This window comes from Ahaetulla prasina, chromosome 2, assembly GCF_028640845.1.
Source record: "Ahaetulla prasina isolate Xishuangbanna chromosome 2, ASM2864084v1, whole genome shotgun sequence".
In the NCBI taxonomy this organism is placed as follows: Eukaryota; Metazoa; Chordata; class Lepidosauria; order Squamata; family Colubridae; genus Ahaetulla; species Ahaetulla prasina.
Genome location: NC_080540.1, coordinates 198,977,252 through 198,997,866, shown reverse-complemented (window position 1 = coordinate 198,997,866; position 20,615 = coordinate 198,977,252). Strand labels below are relative to the sequence as shown.

Sequence of the window (20,615 nt, the reverse complement as noted above, 5' to 3'; positions counted from 1 at the left end):
AGCAACAAATTCAGAGTATGAATGTGAAGTGTTTATTAAGCAAGCAAGAGAAATTGTTCAAACATTTACATCACCCGTGTAAGAGTACATACATTTCCTAGACAGTTCTTGTAGATGTATTTAAAATGTACACCTTTTATTATGAAATAATTTCAAAGTACTCTACATGCACAAATTTGTACTTCCATATTTAAAAAAAATATTTTTGCATGAGATGGAAATATGTTTACAAATAAGCTGACACAACAAAGCTATTAACAAATGGGATGGAAATTATTTAAAGAACTGGCTTTAGATTAATGTACATTTCAACTCTATCCATATTTTGACATTTGGGAAATAATTCTCCATTGTAGTAGTCTCTAAATTTCACTCAACAATTTTCCAGAATGATCTTTAAAAGGGAGGAAAGTTCTCCTTTCCAAACTAGTATCAGTTGGTCAGCTCTGTCCGATACATGGACATATGGAATTCCAAAAACCACTATATAGAATTCATGCATATGTGGAAGCCATACCCAGTCCCTTTTTAGATTGAAGCTGGAAACTACTAGATTTTTATGCAACTATTTTCCATATAAGTAGAAATGTGATTTGATATTTTGAGATTCATACTCCCCAAAGCTGACTTTAAAATGCTAAATCATATTCTTTTTATAAAACTCATCAAATCTCTTTCTGCTAACTTTTGCAATGAAATCCTGTCCATGAAATAAGTTCAGTAGCATCCAAGTTTATTCCATGTTTATTTAGAATTTCAGCCTTCCCCTTGCTTTAGAGCTAAAACCGATTGGATCCCTGACATTCATTACAAAAAAGAGGAAAAGGAAGTATTCAGGTGTTCAGAGACATCCTATAAAAATATTTGAGAGAAAAACATGCAAAACATGTAACAGCTTCCAATTCTGATCATCTATAGCTGGTATACAACGTCGAAGCACTTGATTTCATGCTCAAGGAATACTTTCCACATGAATTTGCATGCTAAGAAATTAACTCTGGAGCATGTTCAAGAACATGTGTACTCTTGTTCCTTAGAGGCATTATAGAGCTTCAACATTTTGATCCCCAAACATCTGACATTTTTTACCGTTGTACATTATACCAGAAGATCAATCTTGTTGGGCCAGCTGTCTTTCAGGTGATGTTGCCAACCACAGCTGATGGTTTTCAATGCGAATTTTGAACTTGGAATAAGTGGCAATTTTAATGTGTGCTCTATATCCTTTTGAAATCAGTGCAACAAATTCTAGTCTGCTTTCAATGTCACTGAAACATGACCAGCTTTTTCATAACCTATGTGGTAGAAAACTTTTTTACCCCTATAAATACAGTACTCAGATTTATCCATTCTCAAATCTGATGTATATATTACTGCACTCAGTGTACATTCAGCAACAATTACAATTGTACGTATCAGTAGTGTTTTGATAAACTCTTATAAGGTTTTTGTATCAATGTATCAAACTCAATAAATACAATGTATCTGCTTTGGCTGATATGTCAGGCTTTCTACAGTTTAATATACAATGGGACAAAAAATATGTTTAAGCTATTCATTTAAAGCATATATGGGCATAGTACATATTCTGATCAGAATCATAAACAGATGTAGAAGATGTGTATAAAAATAAATGATAAATGTAAAGAGGAAAAATGGTATGGATCAGTTATAATAGCTGAATATCTTTGAAAAGACATGCATAAGAATGTTAATGTTCAATGCTGCATTTTTATAATCAGGCAACTTTTCCCTTATTAAGGAACAGAGATTGTTCCTAGGATTTTACAAAGTCAAATGTTAATTTCCATTAAGTCAAAATAATAACTAAGCTCGAAACATTCCTACTCAAAAATGTTGTTTCATTTTAAAAAGCCATGTGGCCACACTATCTAATTTAACATCACTAAATGTTTTTACAGATAACTACGAGACAGAGAGATCAGTGAATCACTGAATGTTTCTGAAACTAAGAGTAAGTTCAGCATAGTATATAATGTTATTAAGGTTTTGAAGCACTAAATCAATATGTCTAACAGTAATTAAAGCAGTGATGTAAAAAAATAGACAAAGCTCCAACAGACTGTGGATTATGGGGATTGTAATCCAACACATCTGGAGGACTCAGAATTGGGGAAAACCAGCAGCATTCTAGTACTAAATGCAGAATATTGAACAGCCTTGCTTTGCTTCAAGGGGCCCTTCTCAGTTGCCTAAGATAAAGATAATCTCTTTGCATTGCTGGCTTTCTGCATTTTGAAAATAAATTACTGTATGCTGATTTTAAAAATGAGCATACCTTTTTTTGTTTTTAAAGAAAAGCATGATATGAGGTAGGATGTTTTTAAAAATGTAATGCAATATATAATTTACACTGATGATTGCAATACAATAAATTCAGCTCTACTAAAAAATACAAGCCACGTTCAATTACTCTCTTCATTTCTACTGAAGATTTTTAAAGCTTTAGGAAGAGTTAGATTAGGGTAATCCAAACACCAAATCATCTTCAGGGCTGCATGTTAAAATTCTATAGGGACTGGAGAAAGTGCAAAATGCTTCCTGGAAATCCCAACATCTTGCTTTTTTAAAAAAAAAAGAAAGAAAGAAAATGTTCTAGTTCTTATGGTTGCAAAAAAATGCTTGAAAATGGTATTAGAGTTGGAGGCTGCTTTTCAGTGACTGGAATTAGTGTTTTGGTACTTAGCTTCCTTAGCTCAAGCCATAGGAATGAATGAAAAAGTCTTGTATCCAATTCATTAGCTATCCAGTTCAAGGTGGGTTGTTGTTGTTTTTTACATCTAATTCATGCGATCTCCCTCATTAAGGCAGAAGCCATTCACATCTGATGCCAGACTATGTCTGTCTGTCTTTCTTTTTTTCTTTCCTTTCTTTCTCTCTCTCTCTCTCTTCTTTTCTTTCTATTTCTTTATTGGCCACCTAATTTACCACAGGGAGATACCAGAGATTTAATCTCTCAGGCTACATGCCTATATTTGTTCCCTATGCATACTTTCCCACATGTTGCAGAAGCTTACTACTCAGTCAATTTTTGGTGTGTGACAAGAGTTTGTAGTTATACTGTAAAATATCTGAGAAGTTTAATTAATAAATAGGTAAAAAAATACCATGCCAGAAGCATTTGCATTATCAAAATAAACTGATGAAACAAAAATACTTTTAAGAATTCAGCTCACTGATATATTATCTGGAAGAAAATTACATAAAACTTGAAACATAATTTTTTATACCATAACATATTGATTCATTCATACTGATGATTCATTCATTCATTCCATTATATAGTTCCCCACTTGCTAAGCAACTCTTGCTACCAGTAGTAATAGTGAAGACTTTTATTACCATGATTGTACTTTAAGTTAGTATCATCTAGGCAGCCATGATTTCATTCCAAATACAGCATCTGATCTTTTCTGAAGTATATTCATATCCACAAATACATAGCCAACTAATTGAATTTTGAGATGACATTTACCAGCAATTTAAAAAATATTTTAGTGTAATTTAAAGTCAGTGGAACTGTACTAAGATTGACATTAGCAAAAAGGCACTCTCCATTTCAGAAAACCATTGCTCTTTTTGAACAAAACCTCAAAAGAAACCCTGTTCTTATCCTATGAATCTTGTACTTGAAAAAGAGCTTTAAAGGTAAATGTAAGCTGATAAATCAAGACAATATAAACCTGGATCAGTTCAGATTCATCTGTCTTAGATGTATGCTATCGACTGCTCTAAATCACAGCAATTCTCAAGGACATCAAAGGAAGTAATTTTATTCATCAAATAACTTGATTTTTTTAAAAACTAAGAATTCAACAGTGCAACCTGAAACTTATGCCCTTAAAGGTTGCACTATGCTTGTGCACGTGCAATATGCACATACAGAAGTTCACTTTTTCAAGCTTTCCTGATTTGTCAAAGAACCTTTTCTCATGGGTGAGTCACAGTTTCACAGGGACATGCTAAAACACAGGAGCTACACTTTTATCCCCCAAATACTTATTTTTAATCTCTGGAGTCACTTTTATGCAACCTTATCCCACATGAAAGATAAGCAGAATTCAAATTCTGGCAACTGGACTAAGGGAGTTTTTCATTTTATGTATATATATTTTTCTTAGTGCAGAATTAACCCATACATGCACAAAACTCTGATTCATAATCACTGGCTTGTACTTTACATGCAGTTTAACCACCATGAATCTTCTTTGCGTCACCCTGCTCCTTTAAAAAACTCTGGCATATCAAGAATCTCCTTATTCTGTAAGTTCAATAGGCCTTAGGTTTATTTCTGACAGATATAATTCAAAAGCTGAACCAAGCACAGTAACTCTTTTTACTCTGTAAATATAATAACTAGTTACAAAATTTAAGAATAATGTTTTCAGAGCCTGGATAACATGCCAGTTCTCACAAAGTGTAGTCTTGGAAGGTTACTACTGACTGGAAATCCAAAATTGTACACTCTCATGTTAAAACGAAGCAACTGTACAGGAAGATCTCTAATGGAAAAAGAAAAGACAGGGAGTCAAGTACATATACAAAAAGCACACAGACATTTCTCCCTCTATTCCCGCCTAACTTCCAAAAGAAAAAAGCAGGAATACAGGAATCATGTAGAGTTTAGATGCTGTAGGAAGATTAATGTTTAATTGCTTACTCTAAAGGGCGGGGGCGGGGGGAAGGGAGAGAATGTGTCCTAACATTCAATGTTTAATTGGACCAAAGTAGGTATCTATGATGCTGCTGTCTACCTATTTGCTTGCCATTCATTTAAAATCTTAACAAGGTTTCAAGGACCTGCTCTCCATTTCCTATTCCAATAACTGATCTAGCCACATTTTTTTTTATTTACAAAGTAATTATCTATAAGCCATGGACTACAGTACTCCTCTCTGCAGCCCAATTAGAGGCAGAGTAGTTGACAACCAGCATTTTCTATTTTTTTGGTTTTCTGGCTCAGCTCTTGTTTTTTTTTAATGCCTTTGGGGTAAATATAAAATTTAAGCAGAAATGCACATATTCTAAAAATTTTAAGGAAAAAATACACTAAAAATAAGAAAGTAAGATTGGACTCAAACCATGGAGCTTTGATCTACAAACTGATTTTAGATCTGATTTCATCTTAAAATTCAAGAACTGATTATATGGACATATCTAGCTAATTCAGATCATCCAGCAAAAAGTAATTTGTCCTTAATTTTAAATGAAAATTGTATTCATCTCATATCTACAATATATTTGTTTACCTTTTCTCACGTACACAAGAGCACCGTTTAAATACACCAAGTGGCTAAGCAGGCTTTGGATTAAGAAAACCATTTTAGCCATTAAAGTAGATGGCTAGAAACTCAACTCTGACGATGAACGATATTAAACAAAGACTGAATCACCAGAAGGACAAGAAGTGTAGGCATCCTATGTCTAATTTAAGATATATTCCAGACAGCATAGCTCTGGGCTTGTTCGTATTGATGTTAATCTATTAAATCATCTAGAGAGCATATGGTGATCAACAGCTACATTATAGTCCCACATGCCACAAGTTTCTTATTAAAGTGGCTACACTAACAATTCTGAGAATCAGTCATCACATTTTTTTTTCAGAACAGCATTTATAGACATCTATTATCCCAAATATGATATTTTTCTGAGCTGCTTTATAAATATACTCTGTATTTGGCAGAACAACTAGCAGAGCAGCTAATTGCTAAATGAAACTTGTCCTCCTACTGGAAAAATCACTTTCATGATCATTTCAGGCATGCAATCATGTTAATTTCCAGCTAGAAAAATGTCATGCAGATGAGTTTTAGATGGTTTAAGCAGATAGGAATGAGAGTCTGGCAAAAAGGAAAGGCTCTCCGAAAGGCTCTCAATTAACTGAACACTTTGCATGTAAATTCCAGAGAGCCAGTGATCTGTCATCTTACTTGCATGACTGCAGAAACTGACACACAATTAATTTATGTTTTAGGTATCTCATGTTCAATGGAAATTCAACAATCTTCTAGTATAAGCAATTCTGCTTATGCCACTACTGGGCAACAACAGGACTTTTGATTTTTTTTTTTTTTTAAACACATCTTCAGAGGTATCACTGCCAAGTTAATATGACATGTTCTCACATGTGAATATGCTAGTAAAATGTGTTACTCTTGGAACAGAAGAAAATATTTAGTTTTGCAAAATCTTTTGATTTTCATATACAGCTGGTGATAATTTTATATATATATATATACACATATGCATATAAACATATATATAAAATCATCTATAACCTTGCAACATATGGTGTAAGGTGTGCGCACTAAGGATTTTTTTTTTCACATGCTATAGCTTACCTGTGGGGGCTTGCAAGGCACATCAAAAGCCAACTAGCCTTAATCAGGTTGCAAACATAAGTACAGCACTGAGCAGCATTCATTTAAAAACTGGCATTTTTAAAAAAAAGATTTTATTCAATTTCAAAGTCCTTTGTTGTGATGAAACCCATCACAAGAAAGGACCCAAAGCCTCAGGATGTTCCCCAGCACCAGCCTCTTTTAAATGAACAGAAGGTTAAAGGTCCACCACAGTTTGTTTGCTTACAAGCTCCTGTTCACTTCACTGAGGTTTGTGGCATAGAATTTCCTGCTGGACTGAAATATATATGGTTGGGCACATACTCCATTCTCCAATCTATGTCCAATAACTTAATAGAAGATGCTCCTTTAAGAGAGATTTGTGAAAGAAAAAATGTTAAGTTATTCAGTTCCCAATAAACTTTCTCCAGCAAGTCAAGGAGGGGCCGAGATGAGAGAGGTTTGTGTGTGGGAGCACAGAGCGATAATTAACACTGCACAATTCTTAAAGAGTACCAGCCTACAAACTGAATCACAGCAGAAAAATACAAAAAAGTAACAATAACAGTCTATTTAGTTGTTCACGAAAAAATAATGTAAATGCTGGCTATAATGTGCAAGAAAGTGCTCTATTACTTAGGAGAAAATACACAGCAAAATCCAGAAATCAAAGAATCCACGTGAGCTGATCTCCACTCCTTTGATACAAAGCAGCAGACAGGTTTTAGCTGGTTGTTTTCCCTCCTTCAAGCCCATCCAACATCTTGCACGAAGAGACACACAGAAAAAAACAAGGTTTACAAGTGCTACCAAGCTACCTCTAAATACGGATGGAATTATCAGGAGCGGAGAGATATAATGTACACAAAAGTCTAATGTGCAAATTCAGTCACAGCACACATAAAGGACTGGACCTGGGATCAGTTTTAAGTCCAATATTAACTCTGTACTTGTCCAAATTTACAAGACTTGTTTAAAAAAGCAAACACTCCAACTAAACTGAAGTAATTAAAAAAACACAGAGATGTTCCTTTGAAGGCAAGGGGAGCCTAGAACTTTGGCTGATATAAAGAAACACGACCACTAAGGCACCCAGAGGCAATCTGACAGTGCGTTGGAGAGAACTTGGTAGTCAGAACCACATCGCCATGCGAGTAGAGTGAACGGATCTCCTGCAAGGGGGCGGTTTCTTTGGGCAAGCAGTCAATCAGTTCGCTGCACTGGGTGTCAAACCCCAACAAACGGATTCCATAGCCATGTGGGGAGGAGATCATTCGACCATCTGGGCTGAAACAGAGTTCTTTAATATAGCCCTGGCCTACATTGGCTTCTTCGATGCAATGAGTCAATCTGAGGGAACAGCGAGGGGAAACTGGCCGCACTGGTGCTCCTTCTTGGAATTCATATACACAGGTCCACTACAGAAAGTAGGGGGAAAATAATATTTAATATTGTATCAATATAGATATTGCATAAATCTATCTCTATTTCATGGAGGCTTTCTTGTAACAATATGGCTAATCTACCAGTGCTTCCCTGTTGTCTCCCATTTAAATATTAAATAGACCTCACCATTCTAAACCCTCTCTAAATTAGCCAGGATTGGTTACCTGCTGCTATTTAGACTCATTCAGTATAACTGTGCACAATGTTATGTTATAGTTAATTACATGGGCATAAGCAATAGCAATGCTTTGTAAACTATAACTTGTTGAGTTTAGCATTTTCTTAATGACTAAACAAGTGCCTAAATGTAGTAAGGGAAGTCTTTAGAAAAATATGATTTATGAACATAGACATTTCTTTTTTAACTATTGAGTTCATATAAAACCTTGTCATTTGTGAATTTTCTAATCCCCTTTCAAGCCACCTAAGCTATTGGGCTCCGATACAGATAGTCCTCAACTTACAACAGTTCATTTAATGACAGTTCAAAGTTACAACAGCACTGTTGCTCACACTTTTGACCCCTGCAGCATCCCCATGGTCACTTGATCAAAATTCAGATGCTTGGCAACTGACTTATAACAGACGCAACATTCTGGAGTCATGAGATCACCTTTTGTGACCTTCTGATAAACAGTCAATGGTGAAGCCAGATTCACTTAAAAACCGTGTTACTAACTTACCAACTGCAGAGATCTACTTAACAACTGAGAAAGGTCGTAAAACAGGACGAAACTCACTTAATAACTGTTTCGCTTAGCAACAGAAATTTTGGGCTGAATTGTGGTCGTAAGTTGAGGACTACCTTTGTGTCTGCACAATTATACTGAATTCATTTCACATTTGTAATGTCTAATGTCAATGCCTTTTGTCTATCTCTGTCCTGAATTCTTGGAACCAAAACAAACAAGAGAATATGATTTTCTCCATGTCTTCCAGTCATTTTCACAAAGGAGAACATGATATCACCTTGAAAGATGGTGAGAATGAAGCAAAATAATGAACCAGATGATCTACTGTGCTGTTTTCAGCCAAGCTCAGTTTACCACATCATTCAAATGAAGCAACTCAACTGCAACTCAAGAATACAACTGTACACACTGCTGCCACATTTATTCTGTATTTCTAATTTTATCAATGGAGTGACAATTCCCTTCTATTCCATTAATAGACAGAAGACCTCCAGTTTTTCTGCAAGAAATGATCAACATTCATATGCACCATTATCATCATCACTCTATTTTTACCTCCTGATCATCAGTGTTACTTGAACATCGAAGAAGTGTCGCCCATCCCTTGGGATGGAGCTGCAGTGATGTAATGCAGTTTCCCCGATCCCTCTCACCAGGAACCTCTGGAGTTAAAACCTCAAGACTATTACGTGGAGATCCACCTAAGGGAACAGAATAGCATCACTACAATTAACACCCCTTTTAATACCCTCCTTGTCCAATAGGAAAGAACACTTTGTATTATAAGCCCTTACCATACAGAAGAGGCTCAGATTTTGCAATTAGTCATTTACTTGTTTTACATACCTTCTCGCTGGGTTACTCGTACTGTATGTTTCTCAGTACGTGGGCCTGAATCTCCTTGGTGTCCTGGCAACTCAGCACTTCTAGGACCAGGTGAAGTGACAGATGCCAGATCTGAAATTGGAAAAGCAAGATGAGGTGACATCAAACACAAAAACCGTGTTAGATACCTCTCCTAATTTATTTCATGACTTTGAAAACTCTTTTCTAAGTGGTGCTCCATTAATGATCGAGAAGATCGTTCTTGATTTTTAAGAACTTTTCTTGTGTTAGGTATTGTTTGGTTGCTTATTTCTAAGAAGTATTGCAAAGATTTAGAAATTAATAGCTTACAGATAATTTTCCTTGGAATCTCATCCTCCTGAAACCTTAGTCCTCCTGAAAATTAATCTTGTTATTGCAAGATCAGTAACAGCAGAACATACCCATTAGGCAACTCCCCTAACTGGCATTCTTTCAGAAAAAGCTACCATGAAAAACATTAGGCTGGTTCCACTGAACACAAAAAGTCACAAAAAGAATAGGCATCACAGTAGTTCACATGCCACTCAATAGCACTGCCAGCTCTTCATAAAAAAAAGGCAAGGCTAACAGACCATAAGTGGCTCCATCCAGAATAATTAATGTGTATGAACATGATATGGTAGTTTAGTCTAAGAGAAAGAAAGTTTATGCAGTTTGTTTCTCAAATATTTTAGTCAACTTATGGCAACTAATTAAGCTAAAAATAGACACAAAGATGCAATAAAACAATACATTCAAAATTAGCAGAGGCTAAATTCATACACTGAAATTAATTTAATTATGGTATACAAATGCAGCCATAAATTCAGTGTGTTCAAGATAATAGAGAATATTATGCATGAACTCTCAGCACAAGAGCCGTGGTGGTGCAGTGGTAAGAATGCAATACTGCAGGCTACTTCTGCTGACTGCGGGCTGCCAGCAGTTCAGCAATTCAATTCTCACCAGCTCAAGGTTGACTCAGCCTTTCATTCTTCTGAAATCGGTATAATGAGGACCCAGATTGTTGGAGGCAATATGCTAACTCTGTAAAACCACTCAGAGAGAGCTGTAAAGCAGTGTGAAGTGGTATATAAGTCTAAGTGCTATTGCTATTGCTACATGTCCTTCATCCTATTAACTTTTTGCAATAGATACCACACAGGCTTTTTAAGTTAACTTACTTCTTGCATACAATGCTATCTATCCAATGCCATCCATTATCTCACAAGATCTAGGAACATTATAGGCACAACAGGGGTAATATTAACAAAATGCCAAGACTTGCCAGAATTTGATGTGGTTCTCCTGGCTCTCAGAATGGGGTAACTGACAACTTCTAAAGATTTGGTCAAGTCGAGATCATGCAAGATCAGAAGATACCCAGAAGAAGTGGAGATCAGCATTTTGGAGCAGTCTGGAGTCAGTCTCATGCGCATGAGAAAGCGGGTGTGAAAGAACTTCTTGTGAGGACAACCATCTTCTGTGCACCTAAGGAAAGATACCCATCAAACCACGAGACTTTTTATTCCATAGTTTTAAGAACCCCAATTTTAAATCCTCTGTTTAAGATAGTATTTCTCTTAAAGAATAATATTCCCTTAAAGAATATTAAGAATAATATTTGTATTTCCTCTTCCTGTCCAACATATAATTTAAAGAAAAGCAAAGTGGCTACATAATCATTTTTCTACTGATATTTTGGTAGTGATGAATCTCAACCTGAATATTCATGCCAAAATAGTTTATCAAAGAACCAGCTTCCTCTCTCATTCAACTTGAGCCCCAAAGCATCTGCTCCATTGCTTCAATCCAGAAGCAGCAGGATTTTGCTATGCTTCATAGGTTGCTGGCAGTGTCTCGTGTGCAGTACATAAGCAGAGGAAAGCACGCTTCAAACAAACAGCAGCTCCTATGACCCAGTACTATATTGCTGCTTATAAAGTAAGACAACATGTGGCAGATATTCTAGAAGATATTCCTGCACCTCTAATCCACCAATATTGTATGTTCTGATCTAAAGCACTGGGATATTATGCAGTGGTAACATATCACTGCTGCTCAAAACACCTGATTGGTTTCAGTATAAAAGTTCTAATTCTCTATTTTTATCTGCTTTATATTTTATAAATAAAACTGCTAGATTTATGGTCATAGTAAAATTTGATGTGGTCATTCTTACTCATCTACTACAATTTTAAAAATGTTTCAAGACTCTGCAATAACCTTGGCTCTAAGTGGACAATTTCCAGAAGCATTATGCTAATTCCTGTTATGACAGTCTGTTGACCTTACAATCAAGGGGAAAGGAAAGAATAAAGAATGATAGGGAATGAATTCTGACCTACATCTGCACACACTATCCAACCATATCCTATTTCCATGCAGCTAGCAGGTTTTCAGATAAGATACTAAAAAGGCAGTGTTGTTGTCTTTTCAGTACTTCTAAATGAAGAAAGGGATCAATGAGAAATTTCTTTTACCTGTTGGTATCCCAAATGATGACATTTCCATCAAATCCTGATGTTACTAGCAATCTTGTGTTAGTATCATATTCAATATTCTTCACCCAACTGGTGTGACCATGTAAAGTGCACACTTTTGAATCTAGCTTCCTCAGATCCCACAGTGCTACGGTAGTATCATCGGAACAAGTTGCAAACAATCTGTTATCAAGAAACCTACAAATATATATATAAAAAGGAAAGGGACAGGATCTCATTAATGCAATCAAGTTCACATCAAACATCACTAAATCATAATGCTAAATGTTACCCTGTATTATTCCAAAAATAATTATACCGTATAGAGTAGTATCAGTTTAGTACTTTTAAAGCATCTGACTTCTAAAAGACTAAGGCAGATCTCAAAAATGGGCTGTAGTGCTTGAGGTGAGAATTTGAAACCCTGCTAGTTTAAGAAATATCAGAAGAAGGTTTCTAAGGTAGCCAATTTTACATTTGGCTTATTTAGTAAGAATGTATTAGAGGTACCGTTACTTTGTCATTTCACAATCCATGAAAAAATAACTCATTTGAAAAGAAACATAAGTTTTAAATGACTACAAATGATTATATCATGTTCAATTATTAGCTTGTATATGTATTTGTTTTAATCAATGTTTGCTAGTTACTAACAAAGAAATGTAATAAGTCAAATTTGAAATTAAGTTTTTATGTTGTTATATATTTTTCTTTGGATCCTTATTCTCCATTTGGAATTATATCTGCCTTAAATTCATCCTATTGCCATGGTTTTTGAACACTGTAATTATTACTCTGGTTTGTGATCCCCTTGGGTAGGAGGAAGAACTGGCAGAAGTTCAACATATTTCTTTACCCAATCTCTGAGTTTCTTGGGCACAGTTGGCGCTAACTCTTGTAGAAGAGGGGTGAATAATTTAAGGACCCGAAAGCATAGGACCCCCTATAAAGACTGGGGCTCCTACAATAATCTGTGCTCATCCACATTACCTGCTCATTGGCCACAGCGATGTGGTTTGAGTCTCCACAAAGACATGAATGTAATATAACAAATTATACCAACTGATGAGAGCAAGAAAAACAAATATATTGAGCAACAACTAATTTGGATAACATTACAACTTCATCCTTCACTACTTTTAGAGTTGATCAAAACATGCTTTGGAATTTTAATCATTGGCAACTGATTTTCACTTGCCAGGAAACTAACCTGATGTTATTTACACAGTCCTCATGAGCAGTGGAAAGGGTTTTGATGTGCTTTGAAGAGATAGGATCGAATAGCAGGACTTCTGTCTGTTCACAAGCAACAGTTAGCACTGACCTGGACAGCAAAGAGAAGCAGGTATATTAAACCTCACATTCTTTCACAAGAAAGACTCCAAAAGATCCTTGCATACTTAGAAATGAATTCCTTCCTTCTTTTAAATTAATATGTGCAAAACCAACCAACTACACAAACAAGAATGCATTAAATAAACATAATAAAAATATAATAACATTGTTGTTTCTTTTGAGTCAATCTTTGCTTCGAGCAACTGCCTGGACAAGTCCTTGCGGTTTTCTTGGCAAAATTTTCAGAAGTGGTTTGTCTTTGCCTTCTTCCTAGGGCTGAGAGAGTAGGATTGGCCAAAGTTGTCCAGCTGGCCTTCTGCCTAAGGCAGGAGTAGAACACATAATCTCCTGGTTTCTAGTCTAGTTCTTTTAATCATTACACCAAACTTGCTTTCTTCAATAACCACAGTGTAATATTTCTAGCTAAAGTACTCTAAATTATGTTCTACATATTTAAATTGTTAATTTTATTTTCTTCCACTTGCTTCAGTGTTAGGAAGCAGAAACTGTTTCATGAACTCTTCTAGCACTTCTGGTAAAACTGGTTCTATGTACACAATTGTCCAAAAAGGACTGAGCAGGAAAATGCTTTGTTCAATCAACCAAGGTTCGATTAGAGAAATATCACTCTAATAATGGGAGAAAGTACTTTCTACCCAGACAGAATTATAGAAGGCTTCAATTTTTATTTCTTTATTCAATTCAATTTAGGCTCTACCCAAATTCAACTGACCCTGTGGGAATCCTCAAATAATAATATTAAGGCCCAAACTATAATAAAAGCAAGATGGGATCCAGGCACAACAGGCTAACAAACAAAAAAACCAATAGACACATCAAACAAAGAACCCCATCCAAATCACACAAGGCTCTGTAGTCCAACAGGGTGGAAGCACATAGATTACAGGGGGATACCTTATTCCAAAAGGTACCCATTATGATAGAGAAGGTATGCTTCTTGGGTCCCAACGGATGACGTTTAATTCAAGAGAACCAAAGTGGGCTAACTCTGTGAACATGTTATCAGTTGGGCATAACCCAAGGAAAACAGGTGCTCTCTCAAATAACTTTGTCCTATGACGTGTAGATATTTACAGGTGATTTCATCAATGAGATTACTATTTCCTCAACAAAATTACAAAGATGATAAAATGTAACTGGCTATTTACACACAAAGAAACAATTTATGTCTTTATTTGAACGTATTTCCTATTCAAGGAAAAAAACGATCCTTCCTTCCTTCCTTCCTTCTTTTTTTTCTTCCGTCCTTCCTCCCTCCCATTACAAACCTTGAATAATGTTTTATTAAACTGTGCACCTGCTAAATTAATATTTCCCATGTACATTTGAGCTTCAATGAACAAAATTCCTTTAACTGATTATTGTTTGTGTGATCACAATTATACAATAAGGCTACGAGTACATTGCATAGATTGCAGCCTTCTTTTTAAATATCATCTAACAGTAAAGGCAAGATTTAATGCTTTTCTCCCCAATTCTGCAAAAAATACTTGTGCATCCATATAATTTAGGAACAGATTATAAACTGCATTATTAGAAAAAGGTTATCTTTTTATAACCATAATAGAGATTATGCCTATTATAGATGAAAGGGCATTAATGAGTCCTCATCCCTGCTCTGCTCAATGCATCTGTTAAATTAATGTGCAGGTCATTAAGTGGAATTTGGGATGCCTCAGGAGTGGAAAGACCTTAGATAAAGAGAACATATGAATGAAGGCAAATGTATATGTGGTCCAGGATAATGTTCCAATCTCAGTCACTGGGACCAAAGGTTTAGTCTTCCGAGCTTTCAGACTCATGCTGGAGCCCATCCTCAGGGAATTTCCCCCTACCAGAATATATGCCCAATTAGGACACAAGTGTGAGAACCCAATTAAGCAAAGGAGTCAATAAATTCACAAACCTTTAAGCATCTTTGTAATTTAATGACTCTTACTATTAAAGAAAGAGTCTAAAACCTTCTGGGGTTAGAAGCATCTTTTATGAACTTTAGCTGATGTGCAGCTGTAACGACACCTGCATGGAGATATCTTAACCAGTTGTCCATATTCTTATAACTTCACATTTGAAAGACTACTATCTATTGTACGCACGACTGCCTTTTAGAAAATTTTAAAAACTGCTGTGGTTTCAAGTTGTTTCTACCCCTCCCCCGCCTCTCCCTCCCTCTTTCTCTCTCTCTCTCTCTCACACACACACACACTTAAACACACATTTTTACACCGCCCATCTCCTTCACAGAAGGAGATAAAGCTCCAAAATTAGGAATTGGAATTGCTTCAAATACATATGCCAATGCTTTACCAGCTGCACAGGCTCCAAGTGAATTTATGGACTCTTAAAAGTGATGCTTTTAACCATAAAGGCCTTTTAACAAATAGGGATTAGGATAATTGGAAAATTCTCATCTCGCACACATATATGTATATGTGTATATATATTTGTTTTCGTAGGTTTTCACAGGTATAGGTATGTAGGTCTTGGCGTATTTGGGTCTTTTCCTGTGTAAAGTTGAGAGTATCTTGGCGACGTTTCGACAAGGTCTCACTCTCATCCTCAGGCTGGTGCTTACAGGAGGTCACATTCCCAGAACTCAGGACGTTTCCATACAGCCCATTAACCCAGTCATTACAACACCGAAGACTAATGGGCACACAACTAGGACCACACCCACACAGGATGCTACGAAACAGCGGACTAATCTGCAAAATCCACTCCACCTAACAATCAAGATGCAACCACACAGCCAACCAACCTGTTCGAGGTTCGAGCCTGTCCTCACGAAGGAAGATGACTCTGAAAGTGATGGGGAGGAGCTGACAAGGCCTCCCTCTCCAGGACCCTCCTTTCTGGCAACGCCTCAGGTTTCAGCTGAAGGCCAGGAGGAAGGCATGTCAGAGCACCCACTAATAGGGAGTGATGAAAATCAATCTTGGATTAATCCCAGGCAGCGTCGGAGGGAGAGGCGTGTGCAGCAAAGGAAGGGGTGTGGAAGGGCCAGAGATTGCTGAGTCACTGAGCTATGCCCCACAGGGGATAAAAGTGGGTGGGGTTGCTCTGCAGGCTCTGTGACGGACAAAAACTGAATATCGTGAATTTCGGATGGCATATTTTTTGGAATTAAGGCTTGGACTTTGTGAATGACTTCTGACTATTCTTTGAGCTCTTGGTTGCTCCAGCAACGGACTACAGATATGCTGACTCCTGTTTCTAGAGGTGATAAGAAACTTGGCAGGCATTCGGAAAGTAGCTGCCAGCACTTTTAATCTGCTAAAGGGATTCAGGTCGGCTTGTAAAAATAAATTACTGATAGATGTCGTTTGCTCGTGTGTCTTCCTATGTGAGGTGAGGGGACAGAACACAACCCGCTTACAGCAACAAAGCCAACACTCCACACCTCCCCATCAGTATTTATAGAGAGACGGCAGCTCCGACCACGCTTTGCTCGCACAAGCATGAAGCCATAAGCACGATCCTGAAGATGACGAGTGAGACCTCGGCGAAACATTGCCTAGATACTTTCAACCTTACACGAGAAAAGACCTGAATACGCCAAGACCTACACACACACACACACACACACACACACACACTATGTATATTTATGTATATATATATGTATATATACTCCAACAATCTTTTGTAAGAATTCCTGTGAGAATCCCTAACACGCAAACAGCAACATTTGAATACTAAAGGTCCTCTTAATAAGTGTTATGGAATAGCCTCCAAAGAGCATCATGATTGATGGTCTTCTCTATGTCTTATTCGACACCAAATACATTTATTTTGGCCAGTTTGTTCAAATGCATCTTGGGCTCTTCTTTCAATATGGTTTAATATTTAATATCTCCAGCAATAAAAGTAGGGTTTTTTCATATTTATTTTTAATTTTTATATTTAAGTCACTTAGAAAATGATAGGTAGTCCTTGATGGTTTGTATTTACCTATGCCTTCTTGCTTGCTATTCACATACTCATCTGGAATTCCAAAGAAATGCTAGCTAGTTGATAACAGAAACTAAGATTAGGAATAGAGGAAGTAGAAAAAGTTTCCTACAGGATAGGGGACAGGCCTCAGATGCTAGACTGCCATTAAGAGTAGAATCAGGGGTGAAATGCTCCCGGTTCGGACCAGATTTCCCGATCCGGTAGCGATGGCAGTGGGTGGTTCGGAGAACCGGTAGCAAAAATCCCCCCCCCCCGGTTGAGCTGCAGGATCATCAGAGGGTTTTTTTTCCTTTTAAAAGCATTTTTTCTTCCACCAAAAAAATGCTTTTAAAAGAAAAAAAAGCCTCTGATGATAATGTGGCTCAGCTGGGATCGTCAGAACCCTTTAGAAGCATTTTTTCTAACTTTTAAAAGCATTTTTGGCCGAAGAAGCTGTAGAAAAAATTGCTTCTGCCGATCCCAGCTGAGTTGCCTGATCTCTTTAAAACCAATTTTTTTACAGCCTCTTTCAGCTGAAGAGGCTGTAGAAAAAATGCTTCTTTAAAAATTGTTTTTAAAGGGATCAGGCAACTCAGCTGGGGTCGTCAGAACCCTTCAGAAGCATTTTTTCTACAGCCTCTTCAGCCAAAGAGGTTATAGAAAAAATGCTTTTAAAAGTTAAAAAAAAAAAGTTGGCCATGCCCACCCAGTCATTTTTTTTTTTTAATTTGAATTTATATCCCGCCCTTCTCCGAAGACTCAGGGCGGCTTACATTGTGTAAGGCAATAGTCTCATCCTATATGTATATTTATATACAAAGTCAACTTATTGCCCCCCCAACAATCTGGGTCCTCATTTTACCTACCTTATAAAGGATGGAAGGCTGAGTCAACCTTGGGCCTGGTGGGACTAGAACCTGCAGTAATTGTAACTGCAGGCAGCTGTGTGTTAATAACAGGCTGCATTAGCCTGGTGAGCCACTTCCCAGCCTATTCACCCCACCAAGCCACATCCACAGAACCGGTAGTAACAAATTTTACATTTCATCCCTGCGTAGAATCTTATATTACCAGAAATACATTGGCACATTACAGGTGCAACTAAGATGCAAATAGACGAGGGTTTAATAAAGAGCAATGCTGGTTGGCAAACCTGAATTGGATGCAACAGTATTTATACTGCTAAAAGCTTACTAGCTGGAGATTGCCCCAATGGCCACAAAGAGGACAAAAAGCCTGTGGAATTCTGCCAAAGACAAATGTGAGGATCAGAGGTGGGTTTCAGCAGGCTGTGACCAGTTCTGGAGAACCAGTAGCGGAAATTTTGAGTAGTTCGGAGAACCGGTAAATACCATCTTTGACTGGCCCTGCCCCCATCTATTCTTTGACTCCTGAGTCCTAGCTGATCAGGAAGAAATTGAGATTTTACAGTATCCTTCCCCTGCCATGCCCACCAAGCCATGCCAACAATTAGTGAATGCTCACTAAATAAACTGTTCTAAGTCGAGGACTACCTGTAATAAAACATTTTTGTTGCAATGTATTATATGAAATATACCAGCATCACCTTAATCCAAGAACAAAAAGATAAAAGACAAGTAGAAATTGTAAAGTGCATTAATCAATACATGGAAAAGTAACCTGGGAACTAACTTGTTACAGTATTTTAAATAACGAGGGTCTCTGAGAAATAGATTTCACTTTATGCTAAACCAAGCTATATTCAACACCAGTTTACATTCTTCAATGCAAAAAGTGATAGTGCTTAACTTATGACCACAGTTGAAACCAAAATTTCTGTAGCAAATCACTTCTAAAATCTTGCCAAGAAAACTGCAAGACTTCTCCAGGCAGTTATCAGGAGTCAAAAACTGACTAAAAAGCACCACCACCATCAACAAATCATTACTCAGAAATTATGCTTTTCCTACTTTAAATTCCTTTGATCTCATAATAAATGCAGTACAACAAAAAAATTGGGAGCAGCACGTTGCAATATTCCTATCAACTATGATGAGTCCCATGAATATTTCTTTTAAAAATGTGGATCTTTTATTAATACACTTCAGCTTTGCAGGTGCTATTTAAATCATACCTTCATCTTTAAAAAGAACTTAAGGGATAGGAAACAGAGTTACACAAAAAAAGGTGCAATAGCTTCTATTTGTGACAGCTTCAAACCACAGCAAATTAACGTTAACTGATGAAGGCAAGACAAATTCCTTGTGTATCCAATCACACTTGGCCAATAAAAAATTCTCTTCTCTTCTCTTCTCTTCTCTTCTCTTCTCTTCTCTTCTCAAGACTAACAGAACTGTTCACACGATCTTGAGATATTTGATATACACAAACTACATATTTTTCTCATTATACCAAGTGGCTTCCGACTGCTAGGTGACACATCCATTCTCATCTCATTTGTTGCGCTACGCTGTCCCCATTTCCCTATTTGCAAACACTTCACCGGTCTTGTGCACTTGCTTGCCCAATCACAGTATGTCCTCATAACTTTACCTGCAAACTGCAGCCACGGGGGAATGGAGGGAGGGAGATGCAACATCTATTACGCTGTACTGAATTCGGGGGGTGGGGGGTGGGGAGGGGTGTATAGGAATAAAAATGGAGACACGATTCTTCGTTGCAAGTATGGACAGAATTCAACCTGCAGCTAAAACGGCAAAAGTGTGCCGCGAACCCGCCACTAAACGGAGACCTCTACGACGTGCGAGCAGCCCACCCAAGCCAGGAGGCAGAGGCACCCCGAAAGCGGCTCCGAGCAACCCTTCCCTTCATCCTTACCCGCCAGGGGAGTACTCCAGGTTGAAAACAGCGCCGTGGGTGCGGGTGATGGGGGACACCGAATCGGCGGGCTGAATGGCACCATAGAGCCTCGTCATGGCCCGGAAAGTGTCCCTCGCCGGCTCCACGCAGCGGCCCCCATGGCCCAGGCCCCGTTCCCGCACCCAAGAGAACAGCCCCCCGCCTGGAGCCGAGACCGGGGCGGTGGAAGTAAAAGAGGCCGGGGGCGACTTGGGTGACACCGCCCGGGGTGGTGAGCTCGAAGGGGGCGGCGATTGGTCGCCATCGCCCGGGGGCGACCGCTCTGGGGTAGGGCCCCACCGCGCCTTCCAGCTCATCCCGAGCCCGGCCCCGCCGCCACGATAAGCAGCAGCACCGCCACCATTCCCCACCCACCCCCGGGCCTTCGGCTCCCCACCACTTCCGGTGCGGTGAGCACCAAAGAAATCGCGCCGGGCGCAAACTCGAGAGTGTCTCGAAGCGGCCGCCCAAAGGATGGTTTCTCCCCCCCCCCCCACCTCCACCCTTTGCCTCATTCTGGGCTTTGAGCGGGCCGGGCGTTTTAAACCGATCGGAAAGCGATCTTTTGCCTCTGGTTTGGTTTCGAAATGTCAGGAATCAAGTGTAATTTTCAGAGGAGTTACGCAGGATTAATGGCTGCTTTCAGCAGAGTTGGTGCTCAGAGGTTGGTAGCA

The 20,615-nt window shown here is 38.0% G+C and overlaps 1 protein-coding gene across 2 annotated transcripts; it reads right to left on the bottom strand.

Annotated features, from left to right (window-relative positions):
• Positions 1-13: 13 nt before the first annotated feature.
• DCAF10 (DDB1 and CUL4 associated factor 10) lies at positions 14-20,354 on the bottom strand. 2 transcript variants are annotated; one of them, XR_009153215.1, is made up of 8 exons: positions 19,921-20,354; positions 13,043-13,156; positions 11,833-12,030; positions 10,638-10,840; positions 9,350-9,460; positions 9,059-9,204; positions 6,366-7,783; positions 14-4,523 (listed from the first exon to the last, which is right to left on the bottom strand). XR_009153215.1 is itself a non-coding variant. In XM_058166958.1 (7 exons), the coding sequence occupies exons 1-7, from the start codon at positions 20,256-20,258 to the stop codon at positions 7,415-7,417; spliced, it is 1,479 nt and encodes a 492-aa protein (XP_058022941.1). In that variant the 5' UTR covers positions 20,259-20,354; the 3' UTR covers positions 14-7,414. The 2 variants fall into 2 exon arrangements, 1 of the variants encoding a protein (XP_058022941.1); XM_058166958.1 differs by having other exon boundaries at positions 14-7,783.
• Positions 20,355-20,615: the final 261 nt, after the last annotated feature.